At 36.6% G+C, this 18,965-nt stretch overlaps 1 protein-coding gene and 1 long non-coding RNA gene across 6 annotated transcripts in view; one reads left to right on the top strand and one right to left on the bottom strand.

The window, feature by feature from the left end:
* The window catches only part of LOC136350332 (uncharacterized), a 98,583-nt gene that overhangs the window by 27,570 nt on the left and 52,048 nt on the right, over positions 1 to 18,965 (top strand). The window contains exon 1 of one of the 2 annotated variants that reach the window (XR_010734135.1): positions 715 to 757. The exons of the other annotated variant lie outside the window; for it this stretch is intronic. This is a non-coding gene — a long non-coding RNA (uncharacterized lncRNA). Of the gene's footprint in view, positions 1 to 714; positions 758 to 18,965 lie in introns of those variants that run through there. 2 annotated transcript variants of the gene reach the window in all.
* Positions 1 to 18,965, bottom strand: part of LOC136350322 (neurotrimin-like) — an 85,883-nt gene that overhangs the window by 49,968 nt on the left and 16,950 nt on the right. Inside the window, exon 1 of one of the 4 annotated variants that reach the window (XM_066301881.1) lies at positions 18,015 to 18,072. The exons of the other annotated variants lie outside the window; for them this stretch is intronic. Coding sequence (XP_066157978.1) covers positions 18,015 to 18,051 — 37 coding nt within the window. The 5' untranslated portion in view covers positions 18,052 to 18,072. Of the gene's footprint in view, positions 1 to 18,014; positions 18,073 to 18,965 lie in introns of those variants that run through there. 4 annotated transcript variants of the gene reach the window in all.

The raw sequence follows: 18,965 nt of genomic DNA, 5'->3' as shown, positions 1-18,965 counted from the left end.
GTAAGGATGTCTTTATGCTCCAGGATTAGACTGGAGTGTATCACGTTAACATCAACGGTCAATGGGGCATCTCTACTGTGCGAGCCCTAGTCAGGCACTGGTTCGAACCCGCCTGGGGAAAACGCAAGCGCTTCCGCCTAATGTAAGCATCCCAGAGTAAAGCATCTTTCCGTTTGGGGCGGTACCGGCATACCGACGCGGACTTGTTTCAACGCGCCCAGTTTAGACAGGATCTACAGGGTCATTTAAGTATGAAATTTTTAGCATTTTCATACAAATATTCGCTTTGCGGTTGTTCCGTGGATGGCAATTAATTGTTACAGAGAGATGGAACGAAGAGGGACACAAAATAAAACAGCCAATTTAAAGGATTATTTCAAAGAAAAAAAGTATGAGGAACTGTTAACTGATTAGCGGATGCAGATGTTGTTGGATCAATGCGATAACTTTGAAACATTTAAAATATTATTAAAATTATTTTCTTTAATAAACACATAAACATAATGGATCGCTAATGAATATCTCGGAATATTAATAAAGTTGAAAGATCTAATTAGTAGCACTAAACGCCCTCCATTATACTTAATATATTAGAAAATTTAAATTTATTTTCCGGAAGAATAAATTTTCACGAGTTATTATAATGTTCGTTTTTGTTTCAGGGAAGGCAATGAGTAAAAGGCGATTGGTTTGAGCGAACGGCTTGCGGATCATTTACATTTTCAGCCTGGTTTGGCCCATCAATCAGCTAACGGAGGTGAGCTGAATATTATGATTTTCGCAAATATATTAATGGAACAGGGCGCAGTGTAAACAAAGCCCGCATAAAGTTATTTTCCTCGAAGGCAAGGAATTTGGGGCCTTTTTGATGATTTAATATCAAGGGTATAAGCGTTAGGGGATTTGGCAATTAAGTTAAAAAGCTTATGAAAAAATTGGCCCACAGCGAACCGTATAGAGGAAATGTAATTTCGAGCTACATGGAAGCTAAGTGATGGTGTTTAGCCTAATCAGTTTACCTTAAATATCCCTCTTAACTTATCAAAGGGAATAAATAAATACATTTCCTGTTCAATCCTCCAGCATGGGAGCAGGAGCACTTCCACAACTCTAAATTCCTAAAAGTTATTCAATCAATACCTTTCAGCCTGAATAGTCGCGCTGGGGCTACAAATTGACTGTAATTAGTATATGATTTTTTTTTTAACTTTGAACGTTCGACGTACATGTGTGTGCTGTAATAAAACTGGATCGTCGAAATGCTCACATAAAACCCAAAACGAAAATTCAATTGCGCAAAGAAATATTTTCCAACCGAACATAAAATATGTTCCTTTCTCAGGCAAGAAATAAATAGTAAGCGATTTTAACTCTTGGAGCGTTTCCGGGATCGTTTACATTTTCCATGTAAATTGGTGCCATCAATCAGCTAACTGAACCGCATATTATTATTTTTGCTGATATATCGATGGCGATTTAAATTTTTTATATGTTAGACCTCATTCAAATTTTCCTTTAGTACCAAATGTTTTTCACTTCCAAGAAATTGCATTTCTCTTCTCGTCTGTTAGAACATAATGCACCTGATAGCAACGGTGGCGGTTTTGATGGATACAGTAACATGCAGTGTATGGTTAAATAAATGTACTAGGAGGGGTGAAAAATGCGTACACAATTGACGTTGAACTAACAATTCCCTAGAATGATGCTTAATTAATGCCTTATTTAGTGAACCATTTATTGGAACTCGTACATGCCAATCGTGGTAACTTTCTAGATTATTAATGTCCCAGCGGGTATCGGCTGGAAAAACCGCGTTTAGAGTAGCGGCGCTCAATCGACAGATATAAATTGCATTTTCTTGGGAAAGGGATTTCAGTTTCTGTTTTTCCAGTGTTTTTTCCCAGTCTCATCCTTGTTTCGGTCAAGATGAATGTGCCAAATACGTTTAGACGATTAGATTATTTATTTATCTCATTCGTTTCGTGGTATTTTGGAGAAAGCGAAATTTATTGACTTTTGTTGTGATCTCGTCAATACTAACATCCTTTTATTGGAATGGGACGTTAATGTGACTCTGATTGAATTTTCCTCGAAGAGGATACTACCGAAACATGCCAATTACTTCCGTTACCAAATAGAAGGTATTTTACGCTGAAGCTAATATTTTGGGATTCGAAAAATAGTAACTCTTTAAATATTCATTTATTGAGAAGTTGCGCCCCGAACAGTTGTGATTGAATTGGCATGTTAGGACGATGGGTCAAAGTCATACAGTATGAAAAGCGCCCTCTTGGTGGTTTTAGACCAGTCGAATGCCTCATAGGAGATAGAGAGTGTTGCAAATTAGTGAGCCTATCCTCTAACACTTCCCTTGAACGAAAATAATTTGATTTTCCTTAGGTGGCTTTTTTGCGCTTTATACTCACTCTGCAGAGTGTTGCACTTCTTTTAAAAAAATATGTTGTTAATAACTTGAGTGTTTCTTGACACATTTTAATAAAGTTTATCGGTGATAAACAGTTCCATGAGATGCACTTTTCCTGTAATTTTGGGTAAAAAATTTGAAACAAGAATTAGTCTTTTATAAAAATACATGATAGACACCTTTCCGATATAAACAGAAAATGGGTACCGTGTAATTAAAGGCAACATGCTGGAATATCTTCCAAAGCGGGCAGTAAATTAAAATTTTACTAGAACAAAAAAATTAAGGTAAAGGAACCTTAGTTTAAAAAGTTAACCATTGGCGTGCGCAAAAAAAATGCGTTCATGGCCTCTCATATTCCCCACTCTAGTTTCAAACTTTTTCCCAAATCTTAGGAAAAGTGCGCCTCATCGAATTATGCGTCCCTACAAAACTGCATTAAACATGTTACGAAACGCCGAAGTTGTTCAACAAAAATAATTTTTTCAAAGAACTTCCACACTCTGTATAGTGAGAACAAAGCGCCAGAGAAAAGAGTCGCATAAACAAAGTCTCAATTTTCTTCGCTCAAGGAATCTGTGGTTAGCGGATTGGCCCACTAATTTGCAATACCCTGTAGTTTTGATTGACGTGCAAATGAAGACGACACTCTCCAGGTTTCTCAGGATCGGGACGTTTTAATGACATTTTAGTAACATAATAATTGAAAATTCATTACAATGTAATGTAAACTTTTGTTATGTAATGGTTTCCTTTTTGCTTGCTTTATTCCAGTAGAAATGTTCAAACCAGATATAACGAATAATGAGTGACATATTAACCAATGAGAAATAAAATAAGCTAAAAATGCCATTAGCAGTATGCCAACTATTAGAGAGAAAAGCATTTCCGATTTTGCTTCGGCGTAACCCAGAAAGGCATTTCATATGTAAATTATCAACCAACCACACGTGAGCATAAAGAAGTTGATATGTATGAGGGATCAAAATATGTAATTTTCAGGAGGAAACTTTATTGTGTTGCAACTCTGGACAATACATGAAATATAATTGAGTACAAATAAGAGATTTTCACTTATATGTGTGGGAACGTCACTTGGTAACAATATACCGGGGGTGAATAATTACAGTCCAGCCGTTACGACACGTACAAAGGCGACGCTGCGAGGTTAAAGTGAAATGTGGTTGGTTAAGCGAGGGTGGTTAAAAGCGACGCACGGCAAAACGAAAGAGAAAGACAAAAACGAAAAAACGGATAAAGAAGAGGAATTAGCATCACTACGCAAGGTGCAATGCGACGGCGAGTAGTACAAAGTTTTGCGTTATGAACTATTCTCTAAAGGAATCAAAGAGTAAAGTGTCTTTTCCATTATTTTCTCTCGTGGATTAGCTAGCAATCAGTCAATATATTACTTTGTTTTTGTTCTAATAGTTGTTCGCCGTTTGTTAAATAAACTCATTCACAGTTTTTGTGCACAGTTTTCACCTTTCCTTCCACGCCTCGTATCCGTCTGCAAATCCCACACATGGTGCATGCAAATTCTATGAAACATGTGACGATTATGGTTGTTAGGTATTTAAGTTAAAGGGTAAATGCAGTTTATCACATTTTAGGCAATAGAATGTACGGCTTGAAATTACTTCCCCATCATTGTGCACGGATTAAGATAACCCATAACATAACTAGGATAAAAAAAATTACGCGGGTGGGACATTTATCTGTCGTCTCGGACTCTTTCTGATAAATATGGGAACTCCCTAACATCCCAAGAAGACTACTGGTAAATTATAAATGTTAGACAGAATACAGATAACCTTGCTATTGTAGCATTCATTCGTGAACGCTTATGAAATATATCGTATCGTAATGTTGGAGTGTACTGCCTCGCTTCATCGCATAAATGCATATGGATCTGCTAGACTTAGATACCAATAAAATAAACACTATAGGTGCACAATAGAATGGGAACCGATGCACAATGTAGTGCAAGATAGAGATGTCAATTTAAATCGACAATACAGTACGTGCTAAATGAGCTTGAATGAATTGAAACAAAAGTTTGGTGCTTAAGACGAGTAATATAATAAAGCAATATTAATGGTTGATTTCATAAAGCTTCCAGCTGCTGCACAATGTATGTACGTTTGAACTTTCTCAGGTGGCATCGTAATAAAGTTTCTATAACTATAACATGCTCCGCAAACAGAATTGCCTTATTTAGTGCTCGAAAACAAAGTGGTAAATTGCACGGGGCTTAATTCTTCTCTCTTTATCTTCGAAATAGTTATTCTACGCTTCAGAACTTATAATGAAACGAAAGTTATATCGATTCTAATAAGCAGTTTTGTCTCAGATGCAAAGAAAATATTGCTAGAGCGGTAACGTTATAATGAAACTTGAAAGAAAATATTTTCCTTTCTTGGCTAAATAAATCTACTTAAAAAGTTGTTAAATTATGTATGACAGTACTCGAGTTCACCTAAGTTCATTAAGGTTCACTGTTTTGATTTAGGTTATTCTGTGGCAGTTCATGTTCTAAATTATTCTCGTCCGGAATGGTAAACGTGTGTTACAATTATTATACGGGCCGAATGATTAATGATATTTTAACGAAGAAGCCATGAATGAAGAACCGCTAATATTTATGATAGATGTGCGTGAAATATACGACTACGAGGACAGTCCCAAAAGTACCCGACCTAACACTTAAAGAAAAAAAAAATTGGAAAATATTACATTATTTCTCAACATAGTCTCCTTAGGGATTGACACACTCTCCCCGCGAAGTTCTATGGCTTTTATACCCAGTTTATACAATAGCAAGAACCTTCGAATATCGCAAAAAAGACATCAGCCTCGGACTCCACCTCGTCACTATTGACAAAACTCTTTCCGCCGACCCATTTTTTTCAACTTTGAAAATAGAAGATAATCTGAGGGTGCTAAATCTGGCGAATGGGGTGGGTGAGGAAAAAGTTCGAAACCAAGTTGATTGATTTTGTCTATTGCAATGACGGAACTGCACACTGGTGGGTTGTCTTGATGAAACAAGACTTTCCTTTTCGCCAAATGCGGTCGCTCTTTCCTGATTTATTCACCTAAACGCTGCAATAAATTTGTATAATATCTCCGGTTATTGTTTCTTCTTCAGGGAAATGGTCAAAAAAATTACCCGACGTGCATCTCAAAAACTGATGCCGTCACCTTATTGGATCGACCATTGCGCAATTCGTCTTGACAGCTGGTGCAACCACGTTTAAAACACCCATTATTTTACGATTGTTCATGATGGGCCAGATTCCCCCAGAGTAGAATCTAATTCCACTTTAATGTTGGATGGACTAAGACCTTCCGAATAAAAATATTGAATTACGTAGCAATGACTAATTTTTTCCATGTTAACAAAATCTCTAAAAGTGTCGATTAAAAACGACTCCGAAACAAACACAAATTAACCTATGACCCTTAAACCTTAGACATAAATTTTTTTAGCGTAAATCTTTGTAATATAAGCAAATTTGCAACAAAATATCGCCATCCATATGTCAGGTCGGGTACTTCTGACACTATTCCCGTAAACACGCATTTTTTAAGGTTCTCGCAACAACCGTCTTAACCTGAATTGTCGTGGTGTTTTTTGACCTGAAAAAACCCAAAAAAATCACCTCTGAGGTTTTGACCCTAATAATGAAGAAATTAAGTTCTGGACATTATCAAGTCAGATTGATTTTGATAATGCTAGAGTAAGCAGCTTCCTCGTTGTCTCAAACTGAAAGAATCTGGAATTAACCGTCGGAGGAGAAAGAATCGATCAACAGCTCCGAATGTCGATTAGGCGGATCTCTTAAGCCACGAAGTGTTTCTCACTTACGTGGGTGAAATTCCTCGAATTTTGGATGCTGCTAATTGCACAGAAACCATTTCTATACTAATTAAGTTCCATCCTTTCTCCAGGTTTCAATTAATTAAAATATCTTTGCAATATATATAGAGTATAGTGAGGGGTAAGTATATCTTGCGAATCGACTGTGAACGAACCGTTTGTACCATGCTACACACGGTGCTCGTTAAGTATGCAAGCCCGATTTAAAAAAGAAAATTTCGGCACTGCCTTTTTGCATCCCAAACTTTTCTTGCGCAGTGATGTTATGCGGCATTTTTGTCTGAAAAATAATTCTTCGGTGTTGTTCTATGTACGTAATTATCACGCTGCATTCCTGAAATAACAAGCCAAGAAGTAAAATTCAATATAAGTGCAGGATTCTTCATTTGATGCGAGGTTTGTCACGAAAGCGACGTTTCAGACTTAAATTTATTAGAAAATCAATCTGAACCCTCGAGTTCCCAGACGGGTATCCACAATTTACTTTTCTGCGAAAACAAACTTTTCGCCAACAAATAGAGTCTGAGGCCAGCTTCCACTTTGAAAGAAAACCCTCCCGGATTCAAAGATATAAATATACGAGCTTATTAAGTAAAAGTATTACTCCTTTCTTGCAAGCCAAAACTTTGAAGCAGTTATTCTCAGGTGCAAAACGGCCTAAGGAAGAGATTTAATACTCACACAATAAACTTGCGCAAAATTTACTCAACGTTTTAAGCAAACAGACCCGAACTTAACAATGTTTTCGGCCAGTACGGCGTCCATGTTGGTTCAGTGTAATTTACGAGCCGGCATGAGCGATAATATAGCTTGCTCGGATGATGTTTTCATTCGTCCAAGACCCTCATTTTAAATTCTGTGTTTAAGTCGGGTAGAGCTCCTTTGATTTACTTAGGCGCTTCTGATTTGTTTGGATTAATCTGGATAGGTGTTAAGCTAAATGATGTCCCTCGGGAGGTTTCCTGCCTAATTTAGATCTTTAAATTCAGAGAAAACTTTGGATGTTGAATAGTTTCAGGACCCTATCCAGATTATGGTATATATTACCAACCACTCTGAAGTGTATTATGCAGTTTGTTTTAATAGGCAGTATCAATAGTTCGTATGCTCATTTTATGAAAGCTCTATAACGTTCTCAATGTTCGTATTCATTTCTGGAACTTGAACATGGGGATGCCAGTAACGATAATAGATTTGAGGTCAGTTAAAGTGAGACAAAGTTGGACGACTTGAAAGGAGTTTAAGAATAATTCCGTTTTCGAATTTCCGCAACTCTTATGTCTTTCGGAGAGATTTAAAAGACAAAAATTAAACTTTCCGTGAAGAATTTTCCAAATTCTGAAACGACATGCTGCGCAACTCTGGTCCAATTTGAAGAGATCCTGATGGTTGACACCCACAAACGAACACCGGTATGTAATACTGGTGTTCGATGAACTGGTATATGCAGTGAGATCCATTTAGAATGGAAATGCCCCTACAACTTTGGCATTTATAACCTGATTTCAAAGAATCAAAGCTCCAAAAATCCAAAAATAGAGAATGAAAAGTTCTACTTATGCTGCAAAAATTGTTTTCAAACTGTCTGACCAAAGTTTATAATAATTTGTTTTCTTTGTGAAAAGTAAGCAAGCCACTGAATTAAGCGGTGTTTAAAATAGATACGTCCAAATTTCATAAACACGAAACAATTACTAACCATGTCAGAGAAGTTTATTTTAAAGTTACATACAATATTATTGTATCAAGATAGCCATAAAATCAAATTCAAATGAATTAAATTGAATAATAATCGTCATATTTATTTCCTTTTGGGTAGAAATCTAAATGATCCAAATTTTCCAGAATTTCTTCAGCAAAAAATGATGAACGCTTTGGGCAATTTGCCTCTCGTTAATTTGAAAAACCTCTTTTTTCAATTAGATAATGGTCCTGTTTATAATTTTGCTTGTGTGAAACAGTATTTAAACTTGCATTAAAAAAAACATAGATAGGCCACAATAAGCTAATAATCGAATGGCCTCCTAGATCTCCCGATTTTACATCCTTAGACTGTTTTCCGTGACGCACTACCGAATATAAACTTTTTGATTCGTGTCGTAAAGGCATTGAAAACCTTCGAATTTGTATACGCAAAGATTGTCAGGAAATAACTCTACAATAATAGAAAAGTCTCAACAGCAACGTTTAAAAAAAATAAAATAATTTAATTAAACTAAAAAGCCGGCTAGTGGAAAATTTGAAGAATTAGTTTATTATTTTATATTTTATTTGTGTTTTGACTATGTTGATAAAATAATATTGTTTGAAATGGTAAAATTAGTTTCTCCAGAATGGTTAATAACTGCAATTTTTTATGAATTTTAGTATAACCTCATTTTAAAGAATGCTGAATTTATTGGCCTCTTTATTTTTTCAAAAAGAAACACCCCCATAGTTTTTTCCAATTTTTCACATAGAACACAAGTTACGGGGTGAAATAGAAACCAATTTTTACAGCATAAATAGAGCTTTCTATTATTCGAGCGTTGGTCTTTTGAAATCGAGTTATAAATGCAAATGTTACAGAGGTCTTTCCACCTCAAATGAGCCACACTATATATATCTTCGTTAAAAGCACCACTTTTCGCATTTCCACTTTTTTTTTTTTAGCTATTGTGTGTAAAAGCTCCGTAAATTATTAAATATATTATTTACATAAGCGGCTTTGAAATTTGGTTAATTTAATGCTTCTGCCCTTCTACTGGCTCCTGCAATACGAGCTTCTCTTTCTTCACATCCCAAATTTGTAGGGCCCCAAAACAAAGGTTGATTTCTATAACACTAAAAATTTTTAAGTTTCGGAGTCACTCATGCGTAATAAGCTCGTGTTGATCACCGCTCTACGACTGACTCAGGCAAAAAATATCTAACACGTTTGATACCTGAATCCACGATCGATTCGTTTCGATTCTCCTTCCAGGAATGTACTGTTCACACGAGGCGTACCCCACAAAAGCGTGGCTCACGATCGTGATTCGCTACCCGTGTACACGCGCCCTTAGAGCCGATCAATCAATCGTCCTGATTTAAAATTTTTTACAAAAAAGTTACCTTATTCTGTCTCCTAATGTTACTTAATCAAGGCTTTCCCAGATCTACTCGAAGTTGAAACTGCAGAATAAACCCTAAACCCAAAGGGAATAACACAAAAGTACTCATCAACAACTCGAACGCGTAACCGAACATACCAATGCTATTTATACGGTATTAATTAGAAACCTCCATCATAATTTTCAAGCAGTCTGACAGTTTAGCGTATGTTTAAATGCTAATTTTCTGCGCTTAATTTGTGATTAGATTGGGGGACAAAGAAATACTCGAAATATAAGAGAAATTTGTCAGTAAGTAATTGTATAATAGTTAATACGTGAAATTTTAGTATGAATGGAATTTTATAAGAGGCATTACCTTAATCATATATTTAATCCTAAAAGCCTGCATTATCCCGAATAGCAAGATTATTACCTGCCTTATCTTTGTTTAGACAAATCTCTTCCGACCTATCAGAACCGTCAAGCGTTAACGGAACGAAGTCTATTAGAATCCGTGTACGTCTTGTTAGATCGAGGTAAAACAACAAATAAGCTGTCCTGTAAATTTCCCCCCAACTAAGAAAATACCTAAAGGGGTGCAAAAGATCTTATTTAAATTGAGATGCTACAGCCTGCCCTAACACACGTAAAGATTATGTTTCCTTAATCTTGAGTTATGTTCCGTATTTTACCTACCATAAATTTTGTGAGGCCCGCTCGATATTTCGGTGCTTTGTGCATACCTTATAAATAGGACTTTGTACACGGTTAATAACGTGAATTACAACTTCTAGAAACGTTTCCTCCATTACGCATACAAACAACACGTACACGTCATTTTTTTTTTTTTTTGATCAAATGTCCGAACCATTGCTAAGCTAATATCCAATCAATTGTGCATATTTGTCTTTTACCTTTGAAACTGGTATCAACCGTTGTATTACGAAATATTTAAAAAATATCCACTGCATTCAATTCAGCTTGTTTGCGCATTGATTTAAAAACAAAATAAGCCAGAAAAATGATTGAGCTGACGTATTGACTCGCAAAAACATATCATGTAGTAAATGTATGCAAAGCATTTGGAACAGGATGCTCATCCCAGGAGCATGTGGGCATTTCAATAAACAGGAGAATAATTTTAACTATAATAAAGAGTATCCATGTAGCACTACCTCGAACTATCAGAATTGCATTAGAGATGTAATAAAACTATTCAATCTGAGGATATACGGGGTGTTTCAGTTTTAACCCGCATAACATTAATAGCGCCTTGAAGGTCCGAAAATAATGCCAGTTTGTTGTATAAACCAACGTCCAATAAGGTTTCCTTTGGCAGATGCAGGGAGTTCAAATTTAATTTAAAAAATGGAAAATATTAAATTTCTTTAAAAAGGACCAGAGATTCTTCAACAAAATTTCAGGCAGGTTAACAATTATAAACGACGCATATGTTTTACTTGGAAAATTTTTGTTTAATTTTTGCAGTAGCGTACCTACCCCCATCCCAGGGAATATTTTTTCAGAAAGTGGTAAGCTACTGGCTTTTCTGAAAATTAAAAAGAAAAATGAATTCCTTGTTCAATTCTAGACAAATAATTGCTCTTAAGATTTTTTCTTTTGACCCACCATTAGCGACCCACCATTTCAACCCCAAGTAAAAAAATCAAAATAATTTTAACGAAACATCCTGTGTACATCCTGTACACAGGGTGTTTCATAAACATACGGAAAAACTTTCAAGGGATATAGACCTCCTTAAAACAAATATTCAGATCGAATTAAGTTAGGTCCGAAATCGTATCGCTTCTAAGATAAAGAGTGATTAATTTTTTTCTCGTTTTTATTTTTTAAATATTTCGAAAACGATTCAGGATAAAGACACGAAATTAGAGACACGCTATGACGGGACGAATGTCCATGTTCTGAAATAGGCAGAATATTTCCACATACACTGTTGGCGTCCACCCGGCCATCCAACGCTTCTACATGTGTAAATGGCTGAGAATTTAACGAAACCATACTTTGGAACAAGAGGCCAGTAGCTCGCGTGATTTCATTTCATTTCACCCTCGATTTTCCCTAATCTTCTATTGGGAATCTCCATTCTCCCTGTTTGTCTTTTAATTTTTTTTGGTCTATAGTTTTCGACTGTACTCGTGCTGCGGCTAAATAGATATGAGGACCTCATCACGCATACTTCACATCTTCGATTCATTGACTCACGCAGAAACACTACACATCACCTGAAGCTTGCCGGTTTCTTCGGGCACCACCACGGTTCCAGGGATACCTCGGGTAAATATAGTGTAATTTTTCAATTTAACAGCAACAGGAATAGACCAAGAAAGACTTAATTCTTCAGTTTGGTCTTAATCAATCAATTGATGATGCAAACTCGAGCATACCAGAGCATTGATTTAGAACTGACATGAGAGATATGCGCTGAACTCAGGTTTTCAATGTATTTTTTATATCCATTATACATAACATCTGAGTTTTTTATAGCATTGTTCGAACCAGCCAGATAATTCACAAGCTCGTTGTAAATTTTTGATGGCCTGTAATTCCTTTCATCCACTGTAACCATAGTTCTGCTTGATAAGCTGTAGGCCGGCTAAATTTTAAAATCACTTAATTTAATGGATAGCTCGACCGAGTTTTGCGTTGTACAATGGATTTCGCTTTTGAATCACATTAAGGTTTCATGATCCGACTATTGACCATTTTAACGCAGCTATGTGGTGCCCCCGTTATGCAAAGGAATAAATGAATAGCCACAAAACAATTAATTTGTAGTAAATACTACATAAAATTGAGGCACTAAAGGGTGGTTATTTACAACGAGGCCGTGTTGTAAATATTGATTACAACAATGAGCTATTGTGAGTCGGGATGAATGAAGAGTGTGATTTTCATTTGCGAAAGAGAGAGAGAGAGATAAAGATCGCACTATTGTCGAAAAACACATGCATATAGCAACACAATGTGGTGGTTTACTGCTCGCCACGATTCTACCATGATGTTGCCACGTGGTAAAGTAGGGGTTAAATCGTGACTCTATTGAAGGCACCTAGACATGGAATGAAAACAATTCAGCAAAAAAAAAATGTTTCTCATTAAAGTGGTGACACTCCAGTAGAACCTAAGAGTCTTTTCATGTGTGCATAGAAAGTATGTACGCACGCATTATTCTGCGTCTGTCCGAAGCCATTCCTGGCTGGGTGGATCAGAGTAGGAGCCCGAGGGGGCGTTAAGCGGGCGCCCTGTATAATACTATGAGCAAAAAATAACATCACAGGAAGACAAAGAGGATGTTAGGCAACCCTACAACACGTGTTTCTGCTTTTTTCCAGGCGTATGTGTGCACAAAGTTGATAAACACGCATCATGCACTATACATCCGAAAATACGCGTACATGCGGGTATCGCTTGAAAAGGATGGCAAACGAAAGAGAAATGGAAGCCACAGACAGGCAGCAGTTCTATCATTTTGAGCCATTTTCCAAAATGTTTCCATTTACTAGAAGTTTATGCAGGATCTTCACGGTAGCATTGCCATGTACATATATCCGCAGTGGTGAACCAACCATAGAAAGTTTCAAATAAGGGAGTGGATAAGAAACTATCTGATGGGAGGAATGGCAAAAGTTTGGCTTTCCTGGCAACATCTGCATGTAGATATACTGCGTAAATACGCTCCATGATTTGTGTATACCTCTTTTGTATACGCACATGCCTCCAGATTACCCAGCTTCCCTCTTCCTTCTTACTTAAAAGGTGACGAAATTTTGCAGAAATACCGTCAACACTTTCCTAACATCTCCAATTGTTCCCGTAAACACTTTCCTGTTTGATTAAATCAAAATGGGAAAAGAATCAAAATCGACTAATAATTGATTTCGAATTAGTACAAAGTTGTTGCGACACCTCAGCAACTCTAGTATTTAATGAAAATAAATTTAATAATAACGCGTCTATTAGCTAGAAGCGGCCAAAGGTAAGCAATTGATTAATAGCACAATTACGAAGTAGATGTTAAAGACAAACAAGTACATATGACAACCAGGAATGGGAAATGACTTCAATAACAAACCTATAGTGATGTTGGTAGTAATTTACTTCGAACTTGAAGCAACGGACTAGGAGGTTGTGGCAGTGTGCTCTATAATTAGTAATTATTACCTTTACTACTACATGAAAGAGGTGGTTCTGCGCATGCGCATTGGCGGTCCTTCACTGCATTTATTAAAGCACTCATCTTGATTGGTTTTATTTTTATAATTATTATATCATGCAATTAGTATTACTCCAAAGGAGTAGCAAATTAATATGGGTAAAAAATCATACGTACGGAAATTAACAATACAACATCGGTTGTTAAACGCAGAAAAAAGAGTAGCGCCAAAGTTAATAACATGGCTGCATGGAATATGCAAAACTGCATAAAATGCAAATAAAATGCTGTACGTCCATATTCGTGGCACTTACATATATTGCTGGAATGTGGTTTTTTCTAATTGTCGGCTCAGGCACAACAAAAACCATAATTTCTCGATTCGAAATTTAACATTTAAATTTTCATTCGTTGGAAGCTCAAATCAATAAGTTGAAATTCGATGCTAAACGAGAATCGTAAAATTGCATCCACTTTCTGGAACCGACCGACTTACCCTTCTGTTATTGCTTTCAGAAATCAGCCATTAATTTTAGTGCCTCTTCGAAAAATTGAATCAAAGACTTAATGCGTATCGAGGGCATCTTCAAACAAAATTTAGAGTACTTTTTCTAATTTTCTGCACGTGCTCGGGAAGCTTTAGTAAAAATATTAATAAAAACATTTCGTCGCGATTTATGGATTTATTAAATCACGTCGATAAAAATCTGTATCCTATATTAGGTTTTATAGCTCGCGTTAAAATGAAAGGAGAGAAAATAAAAATATGAGCAATAAATGTTTCACAATAGCACGACCCCAGAGGTGCAAAACTTTGTCGCTTCAGAGGATTGCAAAAAAGGTCCAACCATCTGTCCCTTTTTAAGTAAGTGAACACGTTATTATATCACATTTCGGACTGTAGGATATTTATTCAGAATTTTTACGTAGGTAGTCCGCTTTATGTATATCCACCCTTTTTTTTTTTATTTTTGTCAGTTACATTTCCACTTTTACAGCTACCCACCGAAATTGCAAATTATTATAGCCTTCCTTAACATAGGCAACTCAAAAGACAAAGATAAGGGTAATAATGAGGGTGAGATTACTAACTTCTCCGAACTAAAGCCCGTATTAAATATGAAGAAAATGGAGCGTTGTACTCGAGTAGAAAAGCCATTTTAATATAAATAAGGTATTATGTGTAGTTCTTCGGCTCTGTGGCGTGAAAACACAGCAGCTAATATTTCACCCCATTTGTCGGAAAGTTTATGAAGCCACAAGTCAACAAAACATCGTTTCGTCGGTAAAATTTTATTTTGCAATATCCGTTTTGATCAATAAGAGCATGGAAAACTGTTCTGTTTACTACTAAGGGAATTTTTAATTTAGCAAATTAGTCTCCTAAATGTTTTTCAATCGTTAAACTTGTCGCGGCACTACGTGAAAAAACATGTTTTATCTCAAAATATGAAATTATGTGTAGCAGTGCACACTGCAGGATACTAATACTCACATGGGAAAAAATCTTTTTTTGTATCTGAATTTTCCTGTTATTTAAAACGCTGCAATTGCGTTTTTGCATTGTAAGAACAACAGAAACGGATACTTTGCGGCCTCTAAACTGGGAAAATTTAAATACTTACACAGAGTGTCCTGAAAGCGCGGGTATTGAATTTATTTCTGAAATTCGTTGCTTCAAGCGCGACACTGCGATCTACCGCTCTTTAATAAAATATTGTTCATCGATTAGGCAACCTTTACAAGGAGTAGCACGTCTAATTGGAGGAGCACCCATTCTAACAACACAGAAAATCCCCGTTTAATGAGCGAACGTCACCTTCAAAATGAATTTTCAATTAATACGTGGCGGGGGGATTTTGGAAAGTGCGAGTTTAGGACTAGCTAAACTCCAAGCAAAACTGATTGGGGAATGATACTTGAGTTTCTTGTGAAACGACTTAAATGTGGTTTTGGAGAGTGTTCCTCCAGCTTAATGGATTGTTAGGGATGGTGAGTGTGGCCGTCACGGAGCCCCGATTTAAATCCATTGGATGTTTTCGAAGTTACTGGTATACAAATCCAAACTCAATTTTTTGTAATTTCGAGGATGCAGGTAAAACTCTAAACTCAACCAGGTTATAAGGTTTCGCTTAAATAAACACAAATTTTATTCTTTTCACATTTTGCCTGGCGAGTGAATGAAAATGCGCCCACTGCAAATATCTCGAAAGCCGTTAAAGCTACGAGTTTTTACAGAATCCCTTTGGATGAAAAATATTTGAGAGTGCAAGAAATCGTAAAATGTTGTAGTTATCGGCACTAATAAAAAAGTTAGGTGGATCCTTTATGCGTGAGTAAGGACCAGGTGGCAGCACCTATCAGCTAACCCCAAATAGGTATTTTACATGAATTTATCGCACCGAAAAACCCCTGAGGAGCAATTTCAAGCCAGTAAATCGAAAAATACGACACTTATTCCCAATTTACGAAATTAAAAAATTATTGGACATCCTGCAAAACGAAAACAAGCAACTTTCGCATAAGACAAGTTTAAGCGAGTCGATCCATCTTTTTACCCTCCAACACCAAATTGGACCGTTGCTTCTGGCAGACCCTGTGTACAGGACTGCTGATAATCCGACGTGTTTCTTTGGGGAAGTGGTAGAGCATGAGACAACGAGTAAATCTCATCTAATGTTGCTAAAGTTAATTCAAAATTTTAACCGAAACTAATAAACTAAAATACAAGGCATGTATCCCTTAGCCACGTCAACAACAGCCTACTGCTAAATAATTTGGAAATTATTCTCGAGTAAAATAATTTAAGTTAAATTGTTCACTTCGAGCATTTCGACAATTTTTTTGGAACCCCGAAAGGTTTCTCGAACATTTAACACCTCGCTAAATTACTATCGAAATGAGGAAGTTTTTGGAACAGTTTGAAGTCGTGTGACCTTGAACAGTTTTTTGAAAACTGGGCAGAAGAAGTTGAAGTAGCTGATGTTCGCAAATTATTTTGCGAAAGTTTTTGCTGAGAATCTTCACACAATGCAAATGTTTCCGGACACGTTACACCCCATACGAGAGATCGTAGCGTTAGGCGGGTGATCGAGTGGCGAAACTAAAAAAAATCTTAAAAGGATTTGTCGAACGATCGCTCTGAAATCATTAAGACCCCGAATTTAAAAGAAAAAAAAAAAAAAAAAAAAAAAAAAAATGAAAATTTTCAAATCTAGTGAGTTTTGAAATATGCATACACGGGTTCAATTTACTCCTTACCTCATGCCCCCCCTCCCGAAAGAAACGCGTCGAATTACCAGTAACCTTGTACAGAGTGTACTGTGCATTCCGTCCAGTCCTCTCTCATCAAACTTCTCCAAAATCTTATCAAGCCGCATCAATCAAGTCTCGCAGCTGACAAAACCCTATTATTGATGTGGCATTAAACTAAACATTCTATTTTAGGAGTGATTCAATTACTGATCCGGCCATCTACAAAATGTTTTCCGAATACATTAATCACTCAAAAGGTCCCAACAAAGTCCATTTAACCAAATACCTATCGTAAGCACTTTGCGCTGTTTTTCAATTTGCGGACAAATTGTTGGGCGCGAAGTTCAAAACCCGAAAAATGCATCCCTTGCACTAAACTTGAGGCAATAATTTTACGAAGCCTGCCTAATTTCACGGCTGTAAATCATCGAAACAGATTAGAGTTGCCGATATTGCCGCACCGTCAGTTTTAGACCATTTGGTTGGTCAGCCCTTACTTTTCTGGGACATTATCGCCGAAATGATAATTTAACTGTTTTCCTTTGTAAAACGCTTCTCACGCAAACTTTAATGCTTTGTTTCTACTTAAATGCTGGATTAATTTCACGTGAAGCGTGTAACGAAGGCTGAAAGTTTAAAACATTTACGGACCTTTTGTGATTACCGAAAACATTTGTGGTTTGTAAATTTGGTCTGTTCTTAATCCGGGATTATGTGATATTTGAACTGTGAGATAATTATTAACCGTTGGCTAATTTGGGCCATCACGCGGGCAAATTTCCAAGTCCCTTATCACCGTGGGTTTGATGGAAAATCGTTGTTGGTGCTTGACACAACACAGCACGATTTATTCTTAATCTCTAATGTGGAGATGTTTTTCATTGAAGTATCAGATTTTCGAAGAATAGCCCACGAGCAACTTTTTCGATTTGGAATAGTGAGGCAAGGACAAAGCGTGCCTGTCAGTAGAGAGTTTTACTGGAAAAGTAAATTATCGAGGTTGTAATGTAACCAAAAGTTGTCAGATTACTGACTGGATTTATTTATTGTGGTTACTTTTTTAAGTGTATCATTTGTCTTTGAATAGTTTCGTTCCAGTTGTTACAGAGACAAATGTGTTGGTGTGTATCTCGCTCGTCTTTCATTCAGGCAGTACACTACACCCATTGTGTGGCCCAGTAAATAATATATACATACCTGCTGTGTTATCACAATAATCCAATATATCACTCATAAATTCGGTTTAATGTGTCAAGGACAGAATTTATTTTTCGGTTTACCATAACGCTCATTTCTCGTGATTGCATGTTCGTCCACAATGGCAAACGACGCAAATTACAGGACAAATATCTCGTTTCTCGGGCCTACTCATTTTGGAATACCGTTTCGCAAACTCCTTGCTTCAAGTGAACTCGCGAAAATAATCCAAAGGATTCATATCAGGTATTCTGAGAGGCCATGCGTGCGCCCTTGCTCGTATCCCACGGTTAGGGTAGTTGTCGTCGATAGAATTTAAAGAGCGCCGATGCACGATCGTGCATGAACCACATTTGCATGTTTGGTGTTCCATTCAGTATCTTCTAAATGTTCGAGAATATCGCTCTCCAAAAACCTTGGATGGCGTGCGTCATTGAGTTTTTGTGGAAAAATGCAAAACGCCACCAATAAGTTGGTCACCGAAAATTCCACCTGACATTTCAATAGAAAATTGTACTTAATGATTATTTTCTATGAAAGGATGTGAATTTTCTGCGGCTCAGATATCTTTTATAGAGAAATGTACTGATAGCGTTACGAGAAAACGATGCTTCATCGGTAAAAAGCACATTACTTAGAAAATCCGGGTTTAGTGCTAATTGAGTACGTAACTAAGTGTGAAAATTTGCTCTGAGCAACAAATCCCTAGGTAATAGAGCCTGCACATATTGCATATAATAAGGACAAACTTGCTGAGCTTGTAAAATTAGCCACACGGTTAGATGTGTGATGTTCAATTAACCAGCAATCTTTCATGTAATAATTGGGGGAGGGGGGGGTCTCCTTCGATTTTACTTGCTGCAACTAAAATGTGGCTATTTTATCAAAATTTCGCGTTATTGTTCCAAAATATAATCTAGAAAAGAAATTAAAATTTTAATTTGATAATCC

The sequence above is a fragment of the Euwallacea fornicatus genome, chromosome 3 (genome assembly GCF_040115645.1).
Source record: "Euwallacea fornicatus isolate EFF26 chromosome 3, ASM4011564v1, whole genome shotgun sequence".
Lineage (NCBI taxonomy): Eukaryota > Metazoa > Arthropoda > Insecta > Coleoptera > Curculionidae > Euwallacea > Euwallacea fornicatus.
This window is presented reverse-complemented; position numbering and strand designations above follow the sequence as displayed.